We start from the raw sequence: 26,134 nt of genomic DNA, 5'->3' as shown, positions 1-26,134 counted from the left end.
CTTTTCCACAAGCCTTTATGACTTTCTTTTAATGTCTCCATCAGCTTTTCATTTTCGTCCTACATCTTCTTTATCTCATTCTGGAAGAATCGGTCATTCTGCTTAAGCAGAGAATTAACAGAGTGACTACAGTCAATAATTCCTTGTACATGTTAAATAACTAAAAGTAGAGTTGGATTGTTTGTAACATAAAGAGAGGATGCCTGATTGAGTTGATGGGTCTGCATTTACCTTGATGTGATTATTACACACTGTATGGCTGGGTTAACATGACTCACGTACCCCATAAATACATACACCTACTATGTACCCACAAAAATTAAATTTAAATTAAAAAAGAAATGGCCCAGACATAGAATATCTATTACTTAATTTAACTTAGAATAACTTTTATTTACTTATTTTTATTTTGAGACAGGGTCTCACTCTGCTGCCCAGGCTGGAGTGTGGTGGTGTGATCACTGCAGCCTCGACCTCCCAGCCTCAAGCCATCCTCTTGCCTCAGCCTCTCGAGTAGCTGGGACCACAGGCAGGTGCCACCACACCCAGCTAATTTTTTATGTTTTATTTTTTTAAAGATGGGATCTCTGGATCTCCTTATGTTGCCTAGGCTGGTCTCAAACTCCTGGGATCAAGCAATCCTCCTGCCTTGACCTCCTAAAGTATAAAATAACTTTTAAGGTTGCAAATTACCAAAAAGATTTTGGAAACTGTTTTTAAGTAGACATAATTTATAAAACAATTATTGTTTAAAAGTTCATTTATACCTGGCACAGTAGCTCATGCCTGTGATCCCCACACTTTGGAATCAGAGGTAGGAGGATCGCTTGAGCCCAGGAGTTGGAGGCCGCAGTGAGCTGCAACCAAACCACTGCACTTGAGCCTGGGTGATGGTGTCTCTAAAAAGTAAAAATAAAACATTTTAATTTAGGCTAGGTGTGGTGGCTCACTCCTGTAATCCCAGTGCTTTGGGAGGCCAAGGCAGGTGGGTCACCCGAGGTCAGGAGTTTGAGACCAGCCTGGCCAACATGGCGAAACCCTGTCTCTACTGAAAACATAAAAATTAGCCAGGTGTGGTTGCGGGTGCCTGTAATCCCAGCTACTCAGGAGGCTGAGGCGGGAGAATCGCTTGAACCCAGCAGGCAGAGGTTGCAGTGAGCCGAGATCACGCCACTGCACTCCAGCCTGGGGCCAGAGAGCAAGACTCCTTCTGAAAAAAAAAAAAAAAAAAAAAAGGCCGGGCATGGTGGCTCACACCTGTAATCCCAGCACTTTGGGAGGCCAAGGTGGGCGGATCACGAGGTCAGGAGATGAAGACCACCGTCCTGGCTAACACGGTGAAACCCCATCTCTACTAAAAATACAAAATAGCCTGGCGTGGTGGCACGTGCCTATAGTCCCAGCTACTCAGGAGGCTGAGGCAGGAGAATGGTGTGAACCCAGGAGGCGGAGCTTGCAGTGAGCCGAGATTGTGCCACTGCACTCCAGCCTGGGCGACACAGCAAGACTCTGTCTCAAAAAAAAAAAAAAAAAAAGAAAAGAAAAAAGTATTTAGAAATGTATTTATAAACTCTTATACCACTTATATTCACCTAATTCACTTGTTCTTAACGATTATGATTGAACTCCTCATGAAGATTTCATGAGACATTAAACAAAACTGGCCATCATCATGAGTTAGTTTCCTTAGTTACCACAAATATCAAAAACATCACAGAAGCAAAGAAACTAAAAAGAAAAACATGGTATTCTCACTCCTCTTCCCCCTCTGCTCCTCCCCCGACCCTCTTCCCCCTCTGCTCCTCCCCCCACCCTCTTCCCCCTCCGCTCCTCCCCCGACCCTCTTCCCCCTCTGCTCCTCCCCCCACCCTCTTCCCCCTCCGCTCCTACCCCCTTCCTTCCACAGCTGACCTACATCAGCAATTCATTTTTACTGTGTATTCTGCTCTTAGTTTGGGTTTATAGTTTTATGATCTTAAAGATTTAGTGGCGATAACATAAACTTGTTTTACTACTAAGCCCAGACCAAAAAAAGTTATACCTGCATTGTATTTAATGCTGACAATTCTGAAGCCATTCCTTTTTTAATTTTACCAACATTCTTAAAACTAGTTTTATTTACCAAAGATTAGCCCAGATCACGTACACTTATTTTAAAAATTTGGCTTAGTTTCTATATTTCTCAGATTTTTAGGAATATTTTGTTTACATAACTACTCATTTATCTGTAAGCCAAACTGAAAATAACTGTTTAAAGATACTTTATAATGTGGTAATACCATCTGAGAAAATCATGAATATATAATACAAACACATATATACATAAAGAATACATAAAGAGATACAAAACAGATCTTACAGCTATTGCTTTAGAATTTTTATTCTCAAGTCAGTGAAACATAGGTGTCTCTTCAATTATTTTTATTTTTTGAGACAGGGTCTCACTCTTGTCCAGGCTGGAGTACAGTGGTGCAGTCACAGCTCACTGCAGCCTCAACCTCCTGGGTTCAAGGGATCCTCCTGCCTCAGCTTCATGAGTAGCTGGGACTACAGGTGAACGCTGCCACGCCTGGCTAATTTTTTTTTTTTTTTTTTTTGGTAGAGATGGGGTCTGTCTCTGTTGCCCAAGCTGGTTTTTCCTCATATTTCTCTCCAAGGTGTGTTTCTGGCCAAAATGAGACAAGTTAAGATTCCTCACTCAGATGGCTAAAGCTTTTTACTAATATTTGTGGAAAAGACTTCTACGTTTTTTTATTTGCCCAGTTTTCAATAATCTCCCCCCACCACCCCGAGGACAGTCATCTCCCTGAAGTTTGTATTTTCAAAAAGATGGTTCAGGTTTTACAAGAGACGAGGTAGAAAATTTTTTTTTTTTTTTTTTTTTTTTTTTTTTGAGACGGAGTCTTTCTCTGTCCCCCTGGCTGGAGTGCAGTGGCGCGATCTCGGCTCACTGCAAGCTCCACCTCCCGGGTTCACGCCATTCTCCTGCCTCAGCCTCCCAAGTAGCTGGGACTACAGGCGCCTGCCAACACGCCCGGCTAATTTTTTTTTTGTATTTTTAGTAGAGATGGGGTTTCACCGTGTTAGCCAGGATGGTCTCGATCTCCTGACCTTGTGATCCGCCCACCTCGGCCTCCCAAAGTGCTGGGATTACAGGCTTGAGCCACCGCGCCCGGCCTGAGGTAGAAAATTTACATCTCGAAGGCACAGAGAAAAAACTGTGTTCTCAGAAGGAGTCTGGGGACATGTTTAAGGTCAGAGGTCAACCTTGAGGAGGCCGTGGACTCGTTTCTGGGAGCGACCGGGAGAGCTTCAGGAGCCACAATCTAGCTCAGCCTTCCCAGCCTCAGGCAGTTGCTTCTTGGGAACAGGAAGCCCTGAAGTCCCCGTGCCGGGGCCGACGTGGGAAGGGAGAGTTCTGGTGCGGTGGACACGGGTGTCAGAACCATGCAGGAAGGGGACATCGTGAGGACTTGAGGGGGCCAGAGAGGAGAACAAGGCTAGCAAAAGGAGGAAGGAGGAGCGGAAGCAGATGGAGAGAAGGGCTCAGAGGAGAGGCCATGGGAAGCTCCCACGGACGCCAGGAAGGTCCAGCAGGGAGTGGGCAGAGCTGATGGAGCCGACGCCCCCAGGGCTTCCAGAAGAGTTTCCTGTTACCTAGAAGCTGGAGAAGCAGGAGCCAGTGAGAGAAGAGAGAGGCCTTGGGGCCCGGCGCCGCGGCTCACACCTGTCATCCCAGCCCTTTGGGAGGCTGAGGTGGGCGGATCACCTGAGATCAGGAGTTTGAAACCAGCGTGGTCAACATGGTGAAACCCCATCTCTACTAAAAATACAAAAATTAGACAGACGTGGTGGTGGGCCCTTGTAATGAAGCTACTCAGGAAGCTGAGGCAGGAGAATCACTTGAACCCAGGAGGCAGAGGTTGCAGTGACCTGAGATCACGCCACTGCACTCCAGTTTGGGCAACATAGTGAGACTCCGTTCCAAAACAAACAAACAAAGATTATATATATGCCCCAACTATCAGTTTCTCATTAAGCCAACTTTTGACCAGAAAACTCTTTTTAAAAAAAATCATTTAAGGCCGGGCGCGGTGGCTCACGCTTGTAATCCCAGCACTTTGGGAGGCCGAGGCGGGCGGATCACAAGGTCAGGAGATCGAGACCACAGTGAAACCCCGTCTCTACTAAAAAATACAAAAAATTAGCCGGGCGTGGTGGCGGGCGCCTGTAGTCCCAGCTACTCGGAAAGGTTGAGGCAGGAGAATGGCGTGAACCCGGGACGCGGAGCTTGCAGTGAGCCGAGATTGCGCCACTGCACTCCAGCCTGGGCGAAAGAGCAAGACTCCGTCTCAAAAAAAAAAAAAAAAAAAAAAAAAAAAAATCCTTTAAAATATCCTATTATCCTATTTCTGCTGGAAGAAACAGTAAGTGTTATTCGTGGCAGTGCTGAACTCTTTTTTGTTCTTGTTTTTTGGAGACGGAATCTCCTTCTGTCTCCCAGGCTGGAGTGCACTGGTGTAATCTCGGCTCAGTGCAAGCTCCGCCTCCCGGGTTCATGCCATTCTCCTGCCTCAGCCTCCTGAGTAGCTGGGACTACAGGTGCCCGCCACCACACTTGGCTAAATTTTGTATTTTTAGTAGAGACGGGGTTTCACTATGTTAGCCAGGATGGTCTCCATCTCCTGACCTCATGATCCACCCGCCTCGGCCTCCCAAAGTGCCGGGATTACAGGCGTGAGCCACCGTGCCCAGCCTGTTCTTCTTTTAAACCAAAAAGACTTTCAGGTGAGTCAAAACCAAAACCAATAAGCTTTTTATGACTTAACCATGAATGAAAGAGACACCTTCAAAAGCAGGTGCAAAGGAGGCAGCCCCCGCAGCCCGGAGCCACCCCACAGACAGCAGAGAAGGGCCCTTGCAGCGCACGAGTGAGGAGCGCTTTCCAGCACTAAGACCCAGCCACAAAGGTGGAGGCGGGAAAAGCCCCTCGTGGATGTGGACGGTGAGACCGAGCTGGCGCCTCGGGCAGTGATGCTCGGGCTGGAGAAGACCCGGGAGAGAGTTCTCACCGGTCATAAAGCCAAGTTCTCAAGACACAAGACAAACAGGAAAGAAACACTGTCCCCTGGGAGGAAAGGACCTGTGGGCACGCGAGTGACTTTCTCCCGCCAAGCTGAACTGGGAAGAGCAGGGACAGGACGTGTTTGCCTCCCACCCTCAGCCGGGCACTGCAGACAGACAGCCAGAGAGCGGGCTGTGGTCAGAGTCCCCTCTGACCTCTGCTGGCTTCATGTCAGTCTCCCGAGATCTCATCTGCAGACTCTGGAGCAGGCTGCCTGTCAGCAGCGGAGACCCAAGGCACACACGACAGGGTAACGAGAGGAGCACACGCGTGTATTGGACGCAGACACTCCACGTTTCACACGACGGGCTAACGAGAGGAGCACACGCGTGTATTGGACGCAGACACTCCACGTTTGTGAACCTTTCCTGCACCCATCACCTCAGTAAACCCCAGGGCAGCGCGTGGGCCTTGATCCCAGGTCCAGGCCCTCTGCCCAGGCCCCTCCTCAGCAGGGCCGGCCGTGCCCGCTCCACAGAAGCTCAGATCGGGTTCTCGTAGCTGGTGAAGCTGGAGAGCCTCTCCCGCAGGGCCTTGAAGCAGGGTCTCTGCTCGGGGTCCCTGTACCAGCATGTCAGCATCAGCTTGTGCATGCTGGGCGGGCACTCCAGAGGGCAGGGCATGCGGTAGCCGGCGTCCACCCTCAGGAAGGCCTCGTGGTTGGACATGCCTGCGGCCGACAGGGATGAGAGGAGCTGGGGCCCACCTGCCTACCCTCCCCCAAGAAGCCACACCAGCCATCCACTGCCCCTCCCTGGGGCCTTCCCGGCAGCCTCAGCTGCCACGCCTTGGCGCCACCCAGCACACTGTCCACTGCCAACACCTCCCTCTGGACGGGGCTCCAACGGGCAGCTCCAGGCACCAGCCTGGGTGCTCAGAGAATGGTGCAGGTGTGGAGGTCAGGTGACGGCCGGTGGCGGAGGGCCCTGAAGCCCATGGGGGAAGCACCCCCCACCATCCCTGCCGGCTACCTAGGACCTCCCCCACTCTGCCTCCCATGCCCAGTCAGGGACACTGAGGGCAGTACCTGGGTAGGGCACCTGACCCCTGCTGAAAATCTCATGCAGGAGAATCCCAAAGGACCAGACGTCGGATTTGGTGGAGTAATGGCCTCGGGAGAGCGCCTCGGGGGCCGTCCACTTGTAGGGGACATTGTGGTCCTGGGAGAGGTAGACTTCCTCCTGCAGTCAGGCTGGTGGTGAGTGGGCCGTGGGGGCTGCCCATGCCCTGCCCCCAAAACATGGACGGGCACAGCGGCCACACTGCCCCAGCAGTGGGACGGTGATGACCCCACTGTCTGACCCACACACGGCCGCTGCAGCTAAGGCCGCACTGGGGCCTGACCACCTTCAGGAGCCCAACTTCCCCTGGGATTCCAGGTGTGTGGGGACGGGAGGGCCCGGGGGACAGGGAACTGGGAGGCTCCCAGGCCATCAGAGGGGCCCAGGGCTGGACCAGTGAACCAGGCACGTGAACAAGGCAGCGGCTGCGTGGTGGGCCCTGCTGTGTGTGCCACTCGGAATGGGGACCCCACCAGACTCACGGCGGCTTCCCACCTCCCTGCTCGGCCTGGGCTCCCGAGGGCAGCGGCCGCATCCTGCTCCCAGCCGAGTCCCCAGCTCCACACACAGGAAGCCCCCGGCCCTCCGGCCACACCCCCGGCCACGCCCCCTGAGGGCCCCACCTTGATAAGCCTGGCCAACCCGAAGTCCCCAACTTTGCAGAGGGTGTTTTCCCCGACGAGGATGTTCCTGGCAGCCAGGTCCCGGTGGATGTAATTCTGGGACTCCAGGTAACACATGCCCTCAGCCACCTGCCAGGCGATGTCCAGCAGCTCCGAAACGGGCAGGACTTTCTCATCAGAGTCTGCAGAGGGGAGTGGAGCAGAGCCTGGGGTCAGCTGAGCCAGCTGAGGTGGGGAAGGGGTGGGGAGGCTGGGCTGTGTCTCATCTGCCTCCAAGCTCTGCGGGCTCAGAGGAGGGGCCGGGGCAAAGGGCAGCTGGCCTGATTGAAAATTGGAACTGCAGGCCAGCCACCGCCCTTCTGGAAGGCAACTGTGTATCACGAACCAAGGAGCAAGCCAGGCGCGGTGGCTCCCGCCTGTAATCCCAGCACTTGAGAGGCTGAGGCGGGCGGATCAGGAGGTCAGGAGATCGAGACCATCCTGGCTAACACGGTGAAACCCCGTCTCTACTAAAAATACAAAAAATTAGCCGGGCGTGGTGGCGGGCGCCCATAGTCCCAGCTACTCGGGAGGCTGAGCCAAGAGAATGGCGTGAACCTGGGAGGTGGAGCTTGCAGCGAGCCGAGATCGCACCACTGCACTCCAGGCTGGGCGACAGAGCGAGACCAAGAAGCAGTTCCTAGTGGCCTGGCCCAGCGATTTCCCTTCTGGAAGTTTGTGATGACGCGGGAGGAGCTGGACGCAGAAGGACCAGCGAAGAAGCTCATGACTGCGTGATGTAGGCAGCGGGAGCTCGAGCAGGAGAATGGCTGAGTGTAAGCGGCATGCGGCCTGGTGGTGCCTGTTACCCCGCATTCCGTCCCGGAGGACCCTGAAGGGCGTGGGGACTGTCTGAGATGATCCAGCCCTTTGTGTGAGGGTGAGGGGTACGGAGCCTTTTGCTCAGAGCTCAAACGTGAGTGGTGCCTCAATGTAGCTCTCCTCAGACACACACGGCATTTTTCCTACACCACAATGTTCCCTCCCATTCTAACATCGGAATCCAAACTGCGTCTTCACGCACGGGCATCTCAATTCTCTGGCAGCGATTGTCTTTGGTTTTGGTGAGAAAAGAAATAATGGAACTTAGAGACGATGAAGTCTTTGAGCCAATGTGATCTCTGTGTGTGTGTGTGTGCGTCTGGGTCAGTGTGTGTGTGTGTCTGTGTGTGCATTTGGGTCAGCGTGTGTCTGTGTGTGTGTCCGTGTGATCCGTCTATGTGTGTGTGTCCATGTGATCTGTTTTGTGTGTATCTCTGTGTGTGTCTGTGTCTATGTGTATGTCTGTGTGTGTCGTGATGTGTGTGTCTTGTGTGTGTCTGTGTGTGCATGTGTCTGTGTGTGTGCGCATGTGTGTGCATGTGTGTCTCTGTGTGTGTGTGTGCCTGTGTGTCTGTGTGTGTGTGTGTGCGTGTAGACGGGGGGCGGGGTGTGCACTTTATTTCCTCATGTGCCCCCGCTGCCTCCAGTGAGAGCCCGGCCCGTGCCACTCACCGCGGAGCAGCTCCAGCAGGCTGCCCTTGGCCATGAGCTCCGTGATGATGTACACGGGGTCCCCCACGGACACCACGGCGTACAGCGCCAGGATGTGTTTGTGCCGCAGCTTCTTCATGGCCTGGATCTCCAACTGCAGCGTCTGCTGGTGCAGGAGGTTGTCTGCGGGGACGGGTGGCCTCAATGGATGCAGCCCCTGGCCCCCCGGCCCCAAGGAAGAGGCCAAGGCCCTGCCCCCACACACAGCAGCTGTGCAGGACACACAGACCTCCTGCCCCCGACAGGGCACCTGGCTCCCGAGGCCACGAAATGGCAGACGCAGCCGGCCCCACAGGCCCCCAGCCCGGTGTACCCACAGGGCCGTGGTAGCCACCCGATTTCTTCCTGTGCCTTGCCCAGACCTCTGACATGGAGGCCAGACCTCTGCTGGGGCCCAGAGAAGTTCCAGGGAAGCTTTACCCATTTCCAGTGATCTATTTTAATGGCTTTCCATTACGTCAAGGATTTTAAATTTTCTTTTTTTTTTTTTTTCCGAGACAGGGTCTCGCACTGTCGCCCAGGCTGGAGTGCAGTGGTGCAATCTCAGCTCACTGCAATCTCCACCTCCTGGGTTCAAGCGATTCTCCTGCCTCAGCCTCCCGAGTAGCTAGGACTACAGGCACATGCCTCCACACTCGGCTAATTTTTGTATTTTTAATAGAGATGGGGTTTCCCCATGTTGGCCAGGCTGGTCTCAAACTCCTGACCTCGTGATCTGCCCACCTCGGCCTCCCAAAGTGTTGGGATTACAGATGTGAGCCACTGTGCCCGGCCTAAAATTTTCTTTTACAATAAATGTATTTAGGTAAAAACATAGGTGCAATTGAAAGGGAACCACTCTCGCACAGATGCTGTGGGTGCTGCGTGGGGCTCCAGGCCAGCGGTCTCTGTTGGCGGGGCGGGAGGGTGGCCTAGGGCGGGCATGGGGCCACACAGAGCCCTGACCGGGGCCCACTCACCTCGAGAAATCACCTTAATAGCCACCTGGACCCGGTCTTTCCAGAGGCCTTCGAAGACCTCCCCGAAGTAGCCAGACCCCAGCTTCCTGCAGAGCGTGAACTCCTCCCTTGGCCTCTCCCAGTCATCCCAATGGGGCAGGGGCTCAGGCTCGTGCTGGAGGGAGAGTGGGGGACACAGGGCAGGGGCTCATCCTTCAGGAAGTGCCAGTGAAGCCAGCACAGGGAGGCTGGATTTAGCCTCAGATTTAGGGCCACGTTCAGCCTGGGTTGGGGGTTTCTGAGTGTCTGACACAAGGCTGGACTCTCCTGGGGGCTGCCCCCAGCCCAGCACAAAACACCCAGACAGACTGGAGCCAGGACCCTGCAGAGTGCCGCTGGCCTCTCCGAGAGTGGCCAGGCCCGGGGGTGGTCTCCTGGCCCCACCCCCAACTCAGGCAAACACCTATGCTCCGCAGAACCACGGGCTTCCCTCCAGGGGGCCCCAGGTCCGTGAGTCAGGACTCCTCCCACGCTGCCCGGCCAACCTCTCCCAGTAGGAAACGCCAGCCTGTGACCCCCCAGCCTGAACCTGTGCGACCAAGTCAGGGCGGAGCGGCTACCTTCCGGCAGGGCGCGGCCAGCCGCAGGCCGTGGGACAGGCTCTGGACCCTGTGGTAGTTCACAAGCTCGGGCAGGCTGAGGAAGGACACCGCCTCGTTCAGGTGCAGCCGGCCCCCGGCACGCCGCCAGATCTTGTAGTGCCGCACAGCCTGCGTGTCCCGCACTGGGAGGGAGAGCGTGAGCTGTGTGGCCACCACAACTCCGACGCCTCCCTGCCTCCCCAGCCCTGCTGGCCTGCTCAGAGTTTCTGGGTCCCCACAGTTGCTGTTGGTACTTCCTCAGTACCACCCCTGCCTCCCCTCCCTTGGAACGGCTTCTTCCTGCCCTGCACGCTCTGGCCAAGCTCTCTGGCCCCTCTGCCCCGTGCCAGGCAGCCAGTGGCCTTCGCCTGGATGGCAGCTGCCTAAAATCCCAGCCATGCTGAGATCCTCAGGGGCAGGGACAGGGTTTCTCGGCGCCTCGCACACCCCAGGCTCAGGTCTCACGCTGGACGAGGTTCCCATGGGTGCTGAGGACCTCTCACGAGTGCCTCGGGCAGGGCTGGCTGGAGAAGCCCCTGCCCTCCCAGGGAGGGGCCCTGCCCCACGACTGCCCTAGCAGCCAGTGACCCAGGCCCCAGGGAGGAGTGGGCCAGGTGGGTGGAGGGGATGGGAGCGCCCTGGAGAGGAGTCCACGTCCCCCGTCACAGCCAGAGGGAGCTGGGTTCACCACAGGGATGGGAGGGCTTAGAGCCAGGAACCCCCGGAGGCAAGCACAGGCTGGGAGGCCGGGGCCGCACCTGACAGGACGTAGTTGGCGCTCGGCTTCTCGCTGACCCTGATCAGGAAGGCGCCCGCGGCGTTGCCCTCGGCCTGCAGCCGATGCACAGCTTCTGAGCGGGAGATGCAGCCAAAGAACCACCTGCAGGGGAGGAGTAGTCTGAGTCCACGCGGACCTGGGCCCACCCCACATGGACCCCACGCTGGCCCCAGCCTGCCCGCCTGGAACCTCAAGCTCCCAGCCCTGACCACAGCTGCTCTCGGGAGCTGTCGCTGACCCAGACGCCCTGAATGTCCCAAAACGCCAGGCCAGGCCCCTGAGGACCCAGCAGGGGGAGGGGCAGGCGCTACCACACCCTGCCCTGAGTGGCCCGTGTCTAGGGCTCAGAGCCTCAGATGAAGCTGGGGAGGGCTCCTGAGCAGTAGGGCTGCCCAGAGCTGCCTGCACACACCCCTGTGTGACGCACACTCACATGCACTCACAGTCGCATACCCCCACACATGCGCACAGTTCACCCGCACACCTGAACACACACGCGCATGCGTGCTCACTTGCCCACACACTCACACACATGCACACACAGCCACTCGCGCGCACTAACTCCCGGCTGCAGGGTGTGGGCCAGCCCTGGACTGTGGACTTCCAGGTGGAGCTCGCAGAAGCTCCACGTGACCTGCACCCAGCCCTTTGTGTCTCTGACTCCCTCAGGCCACTGGAACACGGACCCCACACAGAAGACCACCGCCCAGCGTGGAGCCCCTGGGGTCCACCCCCTCCACTTCTGCACAGCTGGAAGCACTGCCCCACCCGCCCCTCCAACCACCTGGCCTCCCGCCCCCTCCTCACCTGGGCGAGTTCTCAGGCCTCCGAGTCTTTGCACCTGGGAGCTGACCAGCCTCTGGCCAGACCCCACCCCTGCACCCCTGCTCACTAACGAGGTTGTGGGTCTGCGCGTGATAGGGGGGTCTCCACTGTGGGCCCCTGCCCGATGGCCTCTTTACAGCTTCCCCTGCTTGTTGCTTGGGTCCCCCAAGAGCTAACCCTGCACAGCCTGTGACTCATGCACGCACACAGTAGGTACCCAATCACTGATGAGAAAAGCAGGATCTCAGGAGTGTGACCCTCCTCAGCCTGAGCTCCAGGCAGCCATGGAAGCCGGGGCCAGGCCACATCAGCTGCTGTCTGGTTCCCCGCAGGGCACAGCAGGCAGGAAGTTTGCCCAGCAGCCAGCCCGCTCCCCTAACTAGGTCGTGTGTCTGGTTCCGGCAGTTTGGAAACTGAGCAAGCTTCGTTTCCCCCAAAGGCCCTGGAACGCTCCGACAGACCTTGTCACTGGCCACCGGACCCCCAGAAGTCCACCCTGGACCCTCTGTCCTCCCTGGGTCCCGGCAATGCCGCATCCACCACCATGAGCCCAAGGGAGGGGCCGTGCCATCTGAGCCCCGTGCTTCAACTCCCGCAGGGACAGTCCTGGGCACTCTTGGGTGCCAGCGCATGGGGCCTGCAGCAAGGACCAGGCAGGATGCCCAGCCTGGACTTTGGGGTGCAGGAAAATGGAACCGGGGTCCCCACCTTCCTGGGCCTCCCTGGGGCCAGCCCAGAGCCCTGTCCCTCCCCTGTGCTTAGAGGGTGGCCTGCGCCAAAGCTCCCAGGAGCCTAGGACACTCACGGTTCCGACTCCACCGTCTCCCTCTCAGCCAGGTAGTTGTGGGGCACATAGCCCTGGGCCACGGCCCCGCCCGTCTCGTCCAGCAGTGTGGCCCACCACCACTGCTCCTCCTTCCTGGCCACGTGGAAGACATCCCCCGCTCGGAAGCTCAGCTCCTCGTCCGTCCGGGCCTTGAAGTCCCAGAGGCCCACATACTTGGGGCCCAGGTGAGCCTGGTCCCGGGACACCATGGCGGGCGCAGCGGCAGTACCAGGCTATGGCCCAGCTGGAGCACCCAGGGCTGGGCGTGGCAGGCGGGCCATCCCACTTCCTGGTGACAGGCCGGGAAGCAGCCACACCCGGCACCCACAGGCACTCGAGAGCACCCCGGCTCCTCCTGAGGGCTCAGCCGGCCCCACGAGTCCTCACACCCACTGGGGCCCATCTGAGCACTTAGCGCCCCCACTACGGGAACCTGCTGGGCAAGCACCCCCAGGGCCAGCCTGAGGGCAGGAGAGGGAGGAGGACCCCCCGGCTGGGGCTTCTCAGGGATCCAACTTGTGGACACTCAGGCAATCAGGGAACCCAAGGGCCCCCTGGGAACGAGACTCGCAGCCTGAGGGCAGGAAGGTGAGGGCAGGAAGGTGAGGGCTGCAGGCGCTGCCTTCCCAACCCTCAGAGCTGCGGGGGCACAGGTGGGGGCCGCCTCTCTCCTCACTTCTGGAAGCTTCCCCTCCACCCGTCGGTGCCTCCCCTCACCCAGCCCCAGACTCCACCCCTGAGCACAGGGCCCAATGTCAGGAGCTGCTGTGGGCAGGCGTCCTGAGAGCCGCCTCATGGGCAGGCCCGCCCTCGGGTAAGGACCAAGCAGAGAAGAGGGAGTGGAGTCAGGGCAGCGCCAGCTGTGTGGGTCGGCCCGGAGGACTTCCCGGAAGAGGAGGGCCCAAGGGTTTTGGGGGATCCCCGGGGAGGCAGCGCCAGGGGCACCCGCAGCTGAAGAAACGGGCGCTGCCTTCCTCCACACGGACGCCAGGGGGCAGGCAAGGACCGTGAGTGCGGCCTGGGAGCGCCCACAGAACTGGGGCCCAAGGCCACAGCTCCCGCCCAGGCAGCCCCTCCCGCCTCTAGCCTCTGCCTCCTCCTGCCCAGCCTGCATGACCCCTTCCCCTTCCAGCTCGCCTCCCCTCTCCTGACTCATGCCTCAGTGAGGCCTGCTGTGACCCCCACCTGCACCCGACGGCCACCTGCCCCCCAGCCCCTGAGACTCGAGACACCCCCTCCCTGCCCCACCCTCCCGCTGACCCTACTGTGTCCACCAGGGAGCTCCAACCCAGGGACCTGGACCGGCAGCCACAAGGGGGCAGGAAGGGGTGGGAAGGGAAATTCAGTCTGCAAGGAGTGGTAGGGAAAGTCCCCAAACTCTGCATATTTGAACTTTTATTTTTATTGCAAAGAGAAATAATGGCACCTTCCACTCATTGTTTTGAGATTAAGAACAATAATCTGGATTATTTAACAGGTTCATAGATTTCTGGGCAGCCCAGCTCAGCGCTGACCAAGGTGGGGAGGGGCAGCGGGTGCTGGGCTGGGCAGTGTCCCTCAGGCCCTCCCAGCTCTGTCTGGGGTTGGTCGGCCGAGGGGATGTGGGGGGTGGGGAATGCGGAAGGAGGGCGCCGGGGCATCTGGCCGGGCAGCGTCCCTCAGAGCCCACCAGCTCTGACACCAACCCGGTGTCCTCGAGCCTTGGGCCTCCGGGCCCGTGAGTCTGTGTCCAGGAAGCCTCGAGTATCCCTGAGTTCAGTCGTGCAGGACGTTCAGTCTAAGCCACACCAGGAGGCAGGAATGTCCCGGCCCCTCCCGGATACCCAGGAGCACCAAACCTGTTCAGCTGGTGGCTGGTGAGATGCCTGGGAGGGCACAGGTGCCACAGACATACCTGGTCCCCTTAATCCCAGTGGCAGCTGCAGAAAGCACAGAGAGCGAGGCCTTCTGTGCCAGAGGATCCCCCAGGCTGCTGTGCTGGGGACGTGCCAGAACCGGAAGCTCAGCTCAAGGCCTCAGTGGGCCCAGGTACCAGAGCCAGCCCCTCCCCTAGGTTCTCCCATGCAGATGGAGCTGGGCAGCTGGCCAGGGTCCCAAAGGCTCAGATAAAGCCTCTTGCCTCCACCATCTGCAGGGGTCCTGGTTCCTGCTGCTTCCCTCTGCTTGGCCTTGTTCCTCCTGCTCACGGGCCCCAGGAAGCCCCTGCACTGCCTCTGTTCTCTGAGGCTCCGAGCGGCCTCTTCCCTCCCCGGGTCACCTGTCTTTGCACACGGGAGTCTCATCTCTTAGCTCCCTCCTGAGCCAGGCTTTGGCCGGGGCCTGTGGACAGTGGTCATCAGCATATTGGCTCAGCAGGTGCAGAGCTGACCCTAACTCTAGGGGACAAGGAACTCAGTCAGGCCTGAACTTGTCTCCAAACTTTCTGTCCCCAAAAGCCTTCTGGGCACAGCTGCCAACCTGGGCTCCCAGGAGGGTGGGGGCAGGGTCTCCAGGGACCGCAGACAGACCCCGCCGGCCCCCTTGCTTCTTGATGTGTTTCACAAACACCTGAGCAGAAGCTTCCCTGAGCCAGATGTGGGGAGAACGAGGGCCAACCCTGCACATCCCTGCCTCCCCTGCCTTGGTGACCCCTGAGGACTCATGCCCAGAGGCTTCCTGAACCAGTCGCTGCCCAGCACACCATGGCATCTACCTCCGAGCCCCCAGCCGACCCTGCCTGACCCTGCACAACCAGAAGACTCCAAATCCCCCACGGCCCACCCTGAGGCCCCTGGAAATAGCTTCCAAGGGCAGCTCCCAGGCCACCAAGCCTCCCAGCCCACCCTTCCTGTGCCACCTGGAACCAGCCCAGGGAGATGGAATTGGCAGCTCAGGCAGCTCCTGCCGATGACCCTGGGGCTCACACTGTCTGGGCACCATGATGTCCTGGGCTGGGGGTCTGGGCCGCATGGGGGCCGCTCCAACCTGCATTTTCTAGCCACGTAGACCCCCACGCTCCAGCTCCTGGGTCTGGGTTTGGGGGGCTGAGCCTGTGTGTGATGTGAGCCTGTGCACGTGTCTGAGTGGGTCAGTCCCGGCTTACTGAGTGCTGTGTGTGTGAGTGGGTTTGTGCACAGGCCGCCAGCGTGTCTGTGAGGGGCAGGTGACGGTGCCACCCCGTGCCTACATACCACGCACCCAGTGGGGTCAACACCACGGTCTGCCTGGGAGCCAGCACTGGTCACTTCCACATACCCAAGCTGGGACTAGAGAGAGAACTGGGCCTTTGGCTCTTGACCCTGGGAGGGAGTCCAGGGGACCCAGACAGGAGACACACGGGGCTCAGGGTTCCGCACCCAGAGCCTCCGAGGCTTCTCCCCACCTTCCTGTGCTGTTGTCTCTCTTGAGATGCCAGGGACACGTATCACACTGCACAGGGAACGTCAGCCCTCCACCGTCTGCACGAGTCACACTGCACAGGGAATGTCAGCCCTCCACCGTCTGCATGATCCTCCACCATCTGCACGACCCTCCACCGTCTGCACGAGTCACACTGCACAGAGAACGTCAGCCCCAGCCCTCCGTCTGCACGTCTGCCTGGTGCACAAACACGTGTGCACGCCAGGGCCTGAGGCCCACAGCCAGAGGCTCCTCGGTCCAGCCGACCGGCATCCCTTCGAGTTGACGCTCTGCAGGGAGGAGGGGCTGGCCTGGCTGGAGCGCGGAGCCTTGGGTCACGTGAGGACTCAGGGGTGGCATCTGTGGATGGCATGCAGCTTCTCCTGCAGCGTGGCGAAGGAAGGCCGTGCCTCAGGGCTGCTCCTCCAGCACTCCAGCATGAGCACATAGACCTCCGCCGGGCAGGCAGCCGGGCGCAGCAGCCGGTACCCTCGCATGATCTGCTGCAGCGTCTCGTGGTTGGTCATCCCTGGGAGGCGTGGGGCAAGAGCTGCCTCGATTCTGCCTGGGGGTCTCTATGGAGGCCTCCTGTAGCCCCCCATGTCACCTGCCTGCCCTTGGCCAGACCCTCCAACCCCCTGCCGACAGCGTCCAGGGGGCCAGTGACTCCCAGGCAGAGCCTGCCTCCTCCCTCTGGCTGCCTGGGGACGCACCTTTGTAGGGACACTGGCCATAGGTGAAAACCTCGTACAGCAGAATGCCAAAGGACCAGACGTCCGACTTCTGGGAGAAGACGCAATAATTGGCCGCCTCAGGCACTGTCCACTTGACCGGGATCCTGGAGCTGCTGCTTGGGGAGCAGATGTCGTCCTGGGGGCGAGGGAAGGCCCCTGGTAGGGCAGGTGGGCCGGGGTCCCCTCACCCACCCCCTCGAGCAGTCAGCGGCCCAGAGCCTCCGCTGACCTTGAGCAGCCAGGCCAGGCCAAAGTCAGCCACCTTGCAGGCCAGGCCATCGTCCACGAGCACGTTCCTGGCGGCCAAGTCCCGGTGCACGATGCGCTGCTCCTCCAGGTAGTTCATGCCCTCAGCCACCTGGCAGGCAAAGTGCAGGAGCGGCGGCAGACGCAGGGCCTGGCCCTCGGGGGCTGCAGGAGACAGCGCAGGGCCTTTCAGGGCACGGGGCCAATGGCCGGTGAGGCCAGCGTCCACCCATGTCACCTTCCCCCATGCCTCAGCCTCCTCATCTCTAAGACGTGGTGAGGATGGCGTGGCCGACTAAGGCCGCAGGAAGCTCCAAGTGAGACAGAGGGAGGGTCCTGTACTCACCACGGTGACCCGGCAGCTGGCCCAGGCCCCTAACAAAGACTGCAGCAGAGAAGAGCCAGAGGCTGGGCTGGGTCCCCGTCACATTAGACCGAGGCTGGTGACCCAGATGGGACCGCACCCCCCCGCCGCCCCCGAACTCCAGCCCCAGCCCCGGAGCCACAAGGCTCTGGCCTGGCCCAGACCTGACCCCAGGCCCCTGTTGGCTGGAGACCAGACAGGGATGGGATCTGCAGCCGGGGCCACCTGCTCCCGGTAGAGAGGCCCGGTTCACCTTGGAAACCCCGCAGGTCCAGTTCTGCGCTGGAAGGGAAGGGGCGGTCGCAGGCGCGGCAGGGCCACGTGGCAGCAGGGAGGGGACTCACTGCCCAGGAAGACTTGCAGGTTTCCCTTGCGCATGAGCTCCGTGATGATGTACACAGACTCCCCGCCCGAGCACACTGCATGCAGCCGGATGAGCCGCTCGTGCCGCAGGCCCTTCAGCGTCTGGATCTCCTTGGCGAGGTCAGTGAGCTTCATGTCGGCTGTGAGAGAGGGTATGGCTCCAGGACTGGCCCACGCCACGAACATCACTGCCCCGGGGCTTGAGGGTTGGACAGCGGGTGCGGGGCCCGGCCGTGGCGCAGGATCTCGGGGGCCTCACCTGACTTGATGACCTTGATCGCCACGGGCAGGGAGCCCAGCCACAGGCCTTCCCACACCTCCCCAAAGTAGCCTTCACCCAGCTTCCTCCCAAGGGCGAATTCGGAGTGTGGCCGCTCCCACGCGTCCTGCCGAGGGGCCTTCTGCAGGGAGGGGGCGCTCAGTGCCCTGCCCGCCCCCTCCAGGAAGGGTGGACAGGGAGGCTGGTCAACACTGTCCCAGGCACAGCCCCCCACACCAGGCCTCCAGTGGGCACCCCTGTCCCCAGCACACACTCACCCCACCCTGGCCGGGACAAAGGGGAGTGGGTGCCAGGCTTGGAGGCTCGGCCCAGCCCTGTGGAGCTCATTGCTCTGGGGGCCTAAGTGGCACCTTTGCCCAGCCGGATATCCGTCTACACATGCTCATTACTGGCCCTGGCCAGGCTGTCATTATGAGACCAGAGAAACCAGACTGCTGCCCTGGCCCTCGGCAGGGTGGCTCACATCGGGGACAGTCCCCGGCATCCAGCGGCTCCAGCCCAGGTGCAGCATCTTGTGATCTGCGTCTCCTCCCACAGCTTCCGCCCTTGGGGCCTGGGGCAGCCTTGAGTGCCTTCCCCAAACTGGCCCCACCCTCCTGGCTGCTCCCCTGCAGAGCTGGGCGCTGCTACAGGTCTCCTTTCCCCACTCCCAGCCCCCCAGCACCCCAGGAATCCCAACCACCCTCAGAGGCACCCGCAGAGAGCAGCATGTGCAGGAGCCCCTGGGATGCTCCGGTGCTCCCAGGCCTGGGCAGGGCCCTGGAGCTGCTCCTCTGACAGCCCCAGGGACTTTGTGACGGGGTGGGGAGGAGCACCTAGAACAGGGCCATGCCTCGGGCCCAGCGTGGGGCAGCTTGGCAGGCACAGGCCCACCTGGGGCACGCAGGGCTGCAGCAGGGGGTTCTGGATCAGCTTCCAGTTGGCCTTGTAGTAGGTGAGCAGCCCCTCCAGGCCGGGAAAGAGCCGTCCCTTCTGCAGGTACAGGCTGCCGTCAGCTGCCATGGAGACCCGGTAGTGGCAGACCTTGGCCTGGGCCCTGACTAGGAAGGGTTCAGAGATGGAGACCCCTGCCTCAGCTGCCAGCTGCCCCGACCCTCCCACCCCAGAGGATGCTGGCCACAACCCACCTAAGGGGTCTGGCTCAGACCTAGCTGGGAACCCTGAGATGGTCAGAGCTGTGTGGAGGAGGGAGTGTGGGCAGCCACAGGCTGGGGCAGGGCAGCGAGAGGGACCCAGGTTGGAGCTTTTCTGCTGACGGTGTGCACAGAGTAGGCACTTAATAAATACTTGTAGAATGAATGAGTACATGAGTCAGTGAATGAATGAAGGAATAAGGAAGGAAAGAAGGAAAAGTGAATGAATGAATGAACGAATACACAAATGAGTGAAAGAATAAGCTAGTGAACAAATCAGTGAATAAATGAGTGAGTGAGTGAATGAATGAATGAGTGAATTAGTGAGGAATGAACGAACGAGTAAATGAGTGGATGAATAGATGAATGAGTGAATTAGTGAGTGAGGAATGAATGAATGAGTGGATGAATGGATGAATGAATGAGTGAATTAGTGAGTGAGGAATGAACAAGTGAATCAGTGATTGAATTAATGAGTGGATGAATGATTGAATGAACGAATAAATGGGTGAGTGAGCAAGTGCAGGAGGTGACCAGCATATCTACTGTTGGGCCCTCAGTGGCGCCGGGCGTGAATCAGGAGCCAGCACTGCGTAGAGACCAACCACCCCAAGGTCAAGGGCCACTGACCTGGTGGGGGACAGAGGCAGGAGGGGCCGCCCCAGGTACCTGACAGTGAGTAGCCCCCGAGGCTGCTCTCGCTGGGCCGGATGAGGAAGGCCCCTGGTTCGCTGGGTGGGGAGAGGAGCAGCTGCTGTGCCTGGGTCCGGCTGACCCCGCTAAAGTACCAGCTGCAAACAGCAGGTGCGGCAGTCACCTTGCAGGCCCCTCAGCCAGTGGCCCCACATGCTGTCCTCCATGCTGGCAGCAGGGCTGAGCCCAGCTGTCCCACCACCTCTCAGGGAGAAGATCCACCCGGTGGCAGGGCTGGAGTCCCAGCTCAAGGTCTGCACTGCCTCAGCCCCCAGTGCTGGCCCCATCCTCCTGCTCAGCCCTGAGCGTCCTTACCTTGGCCGTGGGCCCTCCATTAGCCCTGCTGGGCGTGACCGCCAGGCCCAGCCACAGGTTAACAGTCAGCCCTGGCCATAGGCCATAGGCCTCCAAACTCAGCTTCACTGAGCCCCTGTGTGGACATGGAGCCGACAGCCTGGTGAGCTGCCCGGAAGCACTGCTGGGCTCTCGATGTGGCCGTACAGAGCCACGGGCACCACCTGGCTGGGCACGGCCCACCTGCCTCAGGCAGTTGGTTAGTGGAGGGGGCCCATGCGAGCTGTGTCCTGAGAAGGCGGCCTAAGCCAGGCTGGGCAGGAGGTCAGGAGGGGCAGCCAGTGGGCGGCTGCAGGGAGGTTGCTGTGCGAACGTTCAAAGCATCCTGCATCCCACGCTAGAGAGTTGTGCCCAGTACAGGACGGCCCCAAGCCCACTGGCCTGTGTCCACACAGACACCCCCTCCGAAAAGCCAGGTGCAGGTGAGACCTCTCTGAACACAGTGGCATGGTGGCAGGGAGCTCCCAGGTGCCCACTCCTCAGATGCCCACACACGAGGAGCCCACACCGGGTGTTGGGAGAGGGGCTGGCTGGGGCTCCCCTGTCCAGGTGGGCCGCCACCAGGTCACATCTACTCATTCCCGAGAGCCAGAGGCATCCTTGGAAGGAAGACAGAACTGCTCCCGGCCCCACCCGTCTGCATGTCTCTGCTGCTGAAGTCCAAGGTGGGGACTCCACACCTGACTCAGCTTCCCACCCTGGAGCCTCCCACTTCCTGGAGCTTCCTGGGACCTGGAGAGGGATGCCTGCCACTCCCCCGCCCCAGGGCACACCCTGTAAGCAACAGAAGGAGGAAGCAGAGTGAGCCGGGTGTCAGGGCGGGGCTGAAACCACCGGGCGAGCGGGACTAGGAGAGGACCCGAGGCGGGCCTCAGAGTCCACACGAGATTCGGGCTGGGGCACGGCCGTGCCATCCTGGGCAGACGTGGCTGCTGGAACTGGGCAAGACGGAGGACACAGTCTGGCACTCCTGCCCCGGGGACCTGGGGGGCAATGGGGGCAGCAGGAATAGAAACCGACCTGGCCAGGGCCGTGGGGCTGGGCTGAGGTTGAAGGGAATGAAGATGGAGACAGGAAGAGGTGTGGGACCGGGACAGAGAGGCGGCGGCCTGAGGCGCTGGCTCCATGGACGCTGTGTCCCTGGAGCTCCTCCTGCAGCCAGGGCCCCTGCCTTCTGGGGTCTGCTAGCAGGGAGAGGCCACCCTCTCACGTGTAAGGGGACTCAGGTCCCTCCCAGCACTGTGGGGTGTGGGGATGAGACACAGGTGTTTCCCCAACACATCACCAGCCTCCTCTGAAGCCCGCATCAGGGCTTGGGGGTCAGAGGTGGGCCCCTGTGCGGATCCTGAGATGCAGGGGATGTGCCTGAGGTCTCTCCCTGGGGCATGGGGCCAGGTGTCTGGAGCTAATGACACCTGATTGTGGTTAGTCTTTTAACCTCCAGCCTAGGCAAATAGTCATTAGCTTTGCCTATGGACAGCCCTGCTCCACCCCTAGCCCTGCCCTCCAGGAACTGCTGAAGGAGTCTGTTCTCCACACGTGGGGTGACTGTGAGCCCCTTCCCATCACAAAGGCTGCTTGCCCCCCAACCACTGCTCAGGGCAAGTGGGGCAGGTGTGGGGTGAGGGCCTGGGGCCCCTCAGAAGGCACCTTCCTGTGACTCCGGCTTCACCCACCCCATGAAACCCCCAGGACGATGTGCGAGTGCCAAGGGGCCCCCAGGAGGCTGGAAGTGGCGCTGAGCAAGGCTGATCCTGGAGGTCTCCAGGGCTCAGGCCTTGCCCAGCTGGATGCCGGACCAAGGCAGCCACTCAGAGCAGCCGCATTGGGGCATCTGGACTAGGCGCTTCCGCAGCCCCTGCTCACCTGCCCTCACCCAGAGCTCCTGGAGCATTGGCCCCTGTGTCATCTGGTGCCTCCCAGCCCCTGCCCCCTGCAGTGACTGCTCCATGAACACTGGACTCCCTGTGTGAGGGCGGGAGGGCCTGGCCAGCCAGGCAGGGTCCTGGAGGAACCACCCGCTGGGTGCCCAGGTGGTGCAGCTGATGTCCCCCGCCCGGGACCTGACCACGCCTGCCGGAGCCTCCTCTCCCTCTCGGCAGCGAACAGTGGACACAGCTGTTTTCCTACCGCACCTGCCGGCCCAGGGCCCATCAGCTGTCCTGAACGAATGCATGGATGAACGAATGAATGAACAGATAGCCACGGACATGCGATTTCCAACTCAAAATCCTGCCATTGTTCCAGACTCCCTAGCCGGGGGCGAGGCAGGCTCTGACTCCGAGGCCGAGGTACTCACGGTTGGTCTGAGAGCGTCTCAGGAGAGGCCTTGGCCACGTGGGTGATGGGCACGAGCCCGGCGCTGGGCTGGCCCGAGAGCCTGCGCGCGAAGATGTAGCCGCTCCCCTCCTCGAGGGCGCAGAGCCTGTCCCGCGGCGGACACTCAGCTCCCCGCCACACCGCGCCGTGAAGTCATAGAGCACAAGGAAGAGCTGAGAGAAGGGGCTGCAAGGCTCGGCGGGGAGTGCGGGCACTGGGTTGGCGTCGGGGTCCAGGGACCCGGGGGTGCCGTGGTCTGGCTCACCGCCCGCTGGCCAGATCTTGTCCCAGAAGAAGGACAGGAAGGCCAGCCGCCTCCTGAGGAAGTGCTCCATCCCCCGGGGTCACCGCGCTGGGCTAAGGGCCCAGAGGAGGAACTGGCAGGGCCAGTGGGACCTGGTGTCCAGCCCTCCCTGCACCGGCCGTGGGGCGACAGGGGACCCCGGCCCTGCGGTCACTCAGAGGTCCCCTGGATCCAGGAGGCACATGGTTCCCACTGGCATCCGGGCTGGCGTTCAGGCTGGGTGGGGCGCAGGGTGGACGACTGCACCTCCTGTGCTCGACCTCCTCGGCGTCTGGAGCGCACGGTCCCCTCCCCGAGGGCAGCTTGGGCTGGGGTGGGGGCGGGCTCCAGGAGGGGCCTAAGGAGGGCGGAGCGGACAGGGCCAGCCTCTCTCCCGCCCTCTGCAAGGCCCAGGCAGGCGGAATGGCTCTGCCCAGTCAGGCCCGGCCCATGCCCAAGGGCACCACAGTCCAGCAGCCGCCCGTGCCCACGGAGAAGTGAGGGATCCACGGAGAGGCGCTTCTGTTCAGCACCTGCAGTGGTTGCCAAGCCTGAGCTGCGCTTAGGTGAAAAATTGCCTGCTTATTTAAATGTTGGCCAGATATTTTAACATCATTAACCCTGCACCAGGCGCTGAGCCTCCGGCCTCTTCAGCGAAGGCGAGGACAGGCGAGTGAGGGGCTCTCAGCACTCTGGCTTTCATGCAGTAAAACGAAATGCTGATTGCAGGGAGCTCAGCCACAGGCCAGGCAGCCAGATGCCCCACGCTGCCCAATGACCGGCTTCTGGGTCAGTCAATGCCCAGGCCATACCCAAGGGCCACTGCGGAGAAGTGGAGGCTGCGGACGCCTGGCCCCAGTTCAGGGGGATGAGCACACGGGGAAGGGGCAGCGGGCGAGTCCCTGGCTGGGGACCTCCCACCCTCTCCCTGGACAGTGCCAAGCCCCCGCATGCTGAAGCAAACTCTGCCTGCCCGGGCAGGTCCCCAGATCGGGGCAGGACTAGGGGAGCAAATCCCAGCAAAACCCAGCAGCGTGGTCCAGGGTCCTGAGGCAGGAGGATGGGGTGGGGGCCATCTGCAGTCTCTCGCTCCTCCCGCCTCCCCACCAGGTCCTGAGGCAGGGGGGGTGGGGTGAGGCTATCTGCAGTCTCTCGCTCCTCCCGCCGGCCTCCCCCAGCAGCCCCTTCAGCACCTGGGTGGCCTTCGTGGAGCCTCACGCCCCTTCCCCACATCTCACACACATCCATGCCCCCACTTCCTGCGTGTGGCTGAATGCATCCCTCCAATAGGCGTGACCAGTGTCCAGCCAATGACAAGCCCCTCTCACACCTGCCTCCCTGGAGCCACAGATGGGCTTCTCGGCAACCTCACATCTGGGGACTGGTGTGTGCATTGTGGGGTGGCAGTGACACCCGTGGCCTGGCTCTCAGGGCACCCCAGGGGCCAAGCTGTGTCCGGGCTGACAGCCTGGAGCCAGCAGGGGCCCTGGGAGGCTGGACATCACCAGGCTCAGGGCAGGCTCTGCACCAGAGAGGCGTCCTGCTAGGGGTGGGGGGTGTTGAGAAATGTGGAGAATTGTAAAAACTACACTGGGGGTGGCCTTCGAGGGGCCCCAGAGCCTTCTCCTCCCGCCCCTGCCGCCGTCTTCTCCCGCCCCCGGTGCCCCGCCCTTGGGGCCTTCTCCTTCCCCCCACTCCCCGCGCCTTCTCCTCCCCCACGCCGTCTCCTCCCCCACCACCGCCGCCTTTTCACGTGCAGGTGAGGCTTTTTCCCACCAGTTTTTTTTCTTTTACTTTTTTTTTTTGGAAACAGGGTCTCACTCTGTCGCCCAGGCTGGAGGGCAGTGGCACCATCACGGCTCACTGCAGCCTCAGTCTCCTGGGCTCAAGCCATCCTCCTGCCGGACTACAGGTATGCGCCACCATGCCCAGGTAAATTTTTTATTATTTGTAGAGATGGGCTCTCACTATGTTGCCTAGGCTGGTTTTGAACTCTTGGCCTCAAGCGATCCTCCTGCCTCCCACAGTGCTAGGACTACAGTTGTGGCTACCAGCTCTCCTAAATCCTCCCTAGGACGTGACTCTTCCCTCCTAGAACGCCAAGGCCGCAGAGCCCCAGGGAGGCCTCCTGAGGTGGTGGAAGGCTCCTGTGCTCACCACACCAGGGTCAGGTGTTCAGGGCACTGAATGCAGATTCCTCCCAGACACTCCCTGTCCCTTAGAGCCACGGGATCGTGGCATAGGACTCAGCACATTCCACGCCCAGCCGGAGCCAGAGGCAGGCCTGGCCATCAGGGTTAGGACCCCGCTGGGCCTCTGCCCTGGTGTGTCTCACCCCCACCACCCCACAGGCCCATAGATCAGCTCCCCACGTCCGCCCCATTTTCCCCCTCCTTGCAGCGCACACATGCCAGGGTGAGTGTGGTCGGCAGGCAGCCAAGGCCAGCTTCATCCAGCTCCTCCCCCGTGGTCCTCAGAATCCCCGGCCCCGCAGGCCCAGCTGCCCTGTCCGGCTGCCCTCCAAGTCGTGCCCGCCCGTCCACCCCTTCCTCACCTCACCCACCAGGCGCAACACAGCCCAGCGTAGGGCCCCTGCCAGATGTCCGTGTCAGCGGCCCCTTCCCTGCCTGCTGTGCCCTCCCCCATGACCTCACCTCCTCCCTCAGCCCTAACCGGGTGGGTGGCACAGAGGGGAGTGAGGAAAGGGGCCTGGATACAGGATCACTCTGGATGGGGTCAGAAGTCTGGGGCTTGGCCGGGTGAGGCGGCTCACTCCTGTAATACCAGCATTTGGGGAAGCCAAGCAGGAGGATCGCTTGAGCCCAAGGGTTCAAGACCAGCCTGGGCAACATAGTGAGACCTTCATCTCTACTTTTTTTAAAAAGAAAAGGCCGGGCACGGTGGCTCACACCTGTAATCACAGCACTTTGGGAGGCCAAGGCGGGTGCATCACCTGAGGTCAGGAGTTCAAGACCAGCTGGGCAACATGGGAAACCCCTTCTCCACTAAAATACAAAAATTAGTCAGGCATGATGGCGGGCACCTGTAATCCCAGCTACTCAGGAGGCTGAGACGGGAGCATCACTTGAATCTGGGAGACGGTGGTTGCAGTGAGCCGAGATCGTCGCGCCCCTGTACTCCAGGCTGGGCGGCTGAGTGAGACTCCATCTCAAAAAAAAAAGAGACCAGGGCTGGAATCCTGCTCTCAGACCCACTGGCCACATGACCTTGGGCACAGTGCTGAACCGCCCTGTGCCTCAGTTTCCCCATCTGTAAGAGCACTGAGCTCACGATGGCAGTGAGGACACAGACCAGGAGGACGGGGTGCAGGGCCCTTCCTGGTGCTCAGATGGAGGCTGGCGGCAGGAGCTCTGCCGCCTCAGGCCACCCTCACCCAGATTTATGCATCTGGAGGGCACAGCTCTGAGGGTCTCAGTGGTCAGGGTGCATTCTCTCCCCCATGACTGGCACCACTACCCCCAGGCTTCACCATCCTCAGGGCCCAGGGAAGCTCCGTCCACCAGGGACAACAGATCCAAAGTGTTCACTGCCCATGCCCTGGTGGCCACAAACAGGGTTGAGCAAGACTGAGCACAAA

The 26,134-nt window shown here is 60.2% G+C and overlaps 2 protein-coding genes across 7 annotated transcripts; both read right to left on the bottom strand.

Moving 5' to 3' along the window:
• Positions 1–2,415: 2,415 nt before the first annotated feature.
• PTK6 (protein tyrosine kinase 6) lies at positions 2,416–13,332 on the bottom strand. Of its 6 annotated transcripts, XM_063633415.1 has the most exons (9): positions 12,369–13,332; positions 10,719–10,840; positions 9,940–10,103; positions 9,341–9,494; positions 8,343–8,504; positions 6,810–6,991; positions 6,153–6,306; positions 5,281–5,795; positions 2,416–3,664 (listed from the first exon to the last, which is right to left on the bottom strand). In XM_063633415.1, exons 1-8 carry the CDS (start codon positions 12,596–12,598, stop codon positions 5,608–5,610), a joined length of 1,356 nt encoding a protein of 451 aa, XP_063489485.1. In that variant the 5' UTR covers positions 12,599–13,332; the 3' UTR covers positions 2,416–3,664; positions 5,281–5,607. The 6 variants fall into 6 exon arrangements, with proteins under 6 accessions (XP_063489485.1, XP_063489482.1, XP_063489484.1 ...); XM_055266089.2 differs by lacking the exon at positions 2,416–3,664 and having other exon boundaries at positions 5,663–5,795; positions 6,829–6,991; XM_063633412.1 differs by having other exon boundaries at positions 5,281–6,991.
• A 398-nt stretch (positions 13,333–13,730) lies between these two features.
• SRMS (src-related kinase lacking C-terminal regulatory tyrosine and N-terminal myristylation sites) lies at positions 13,731–24,200 on the bottom strand. The gene is given in 9 exon segments (XM_055266087.2): positions 13,731–16,296; positions 16,481–16,637; positions 16,731–16,912; positions 17,456–17,614; positions 17,734–17,875; positions 18,628–18,794; positions 19,557–19,678; positions 22,234–22,366; positions 22,369–24,200. Coding segments are annotated over 9 exon segments (1,464 nt in total). The 5' UTR covers positions 22,589–24,200; the 3' UTR covers positions 13,731–16,114.
• Positions 24,201–26,134: the final 1,934 nt, after the last annotated feature.

This window comes from Symphalangus syndactylus, chromosome 24 (genome assembly GCF_028878055.3).
Source record: "Symphalangus syndactylus isolate Jambi chromosome 24, NHGRI_mSymSyn1-v2.1_pri, whole genome shotgun sequence".
In the NCBI taxonomy this organism is placed as follows: Eukaryota; Metazoa; Chordata; class Mammalia; order Primates; family Hylobatidae; genus Symphalangus; species Symphalangus syndactylus.
The sequence above is the reverse complement of the archived record's forward strand: the minus strand, read 5'-3'. Positions and strand labels throughout refer to the sequence as shown.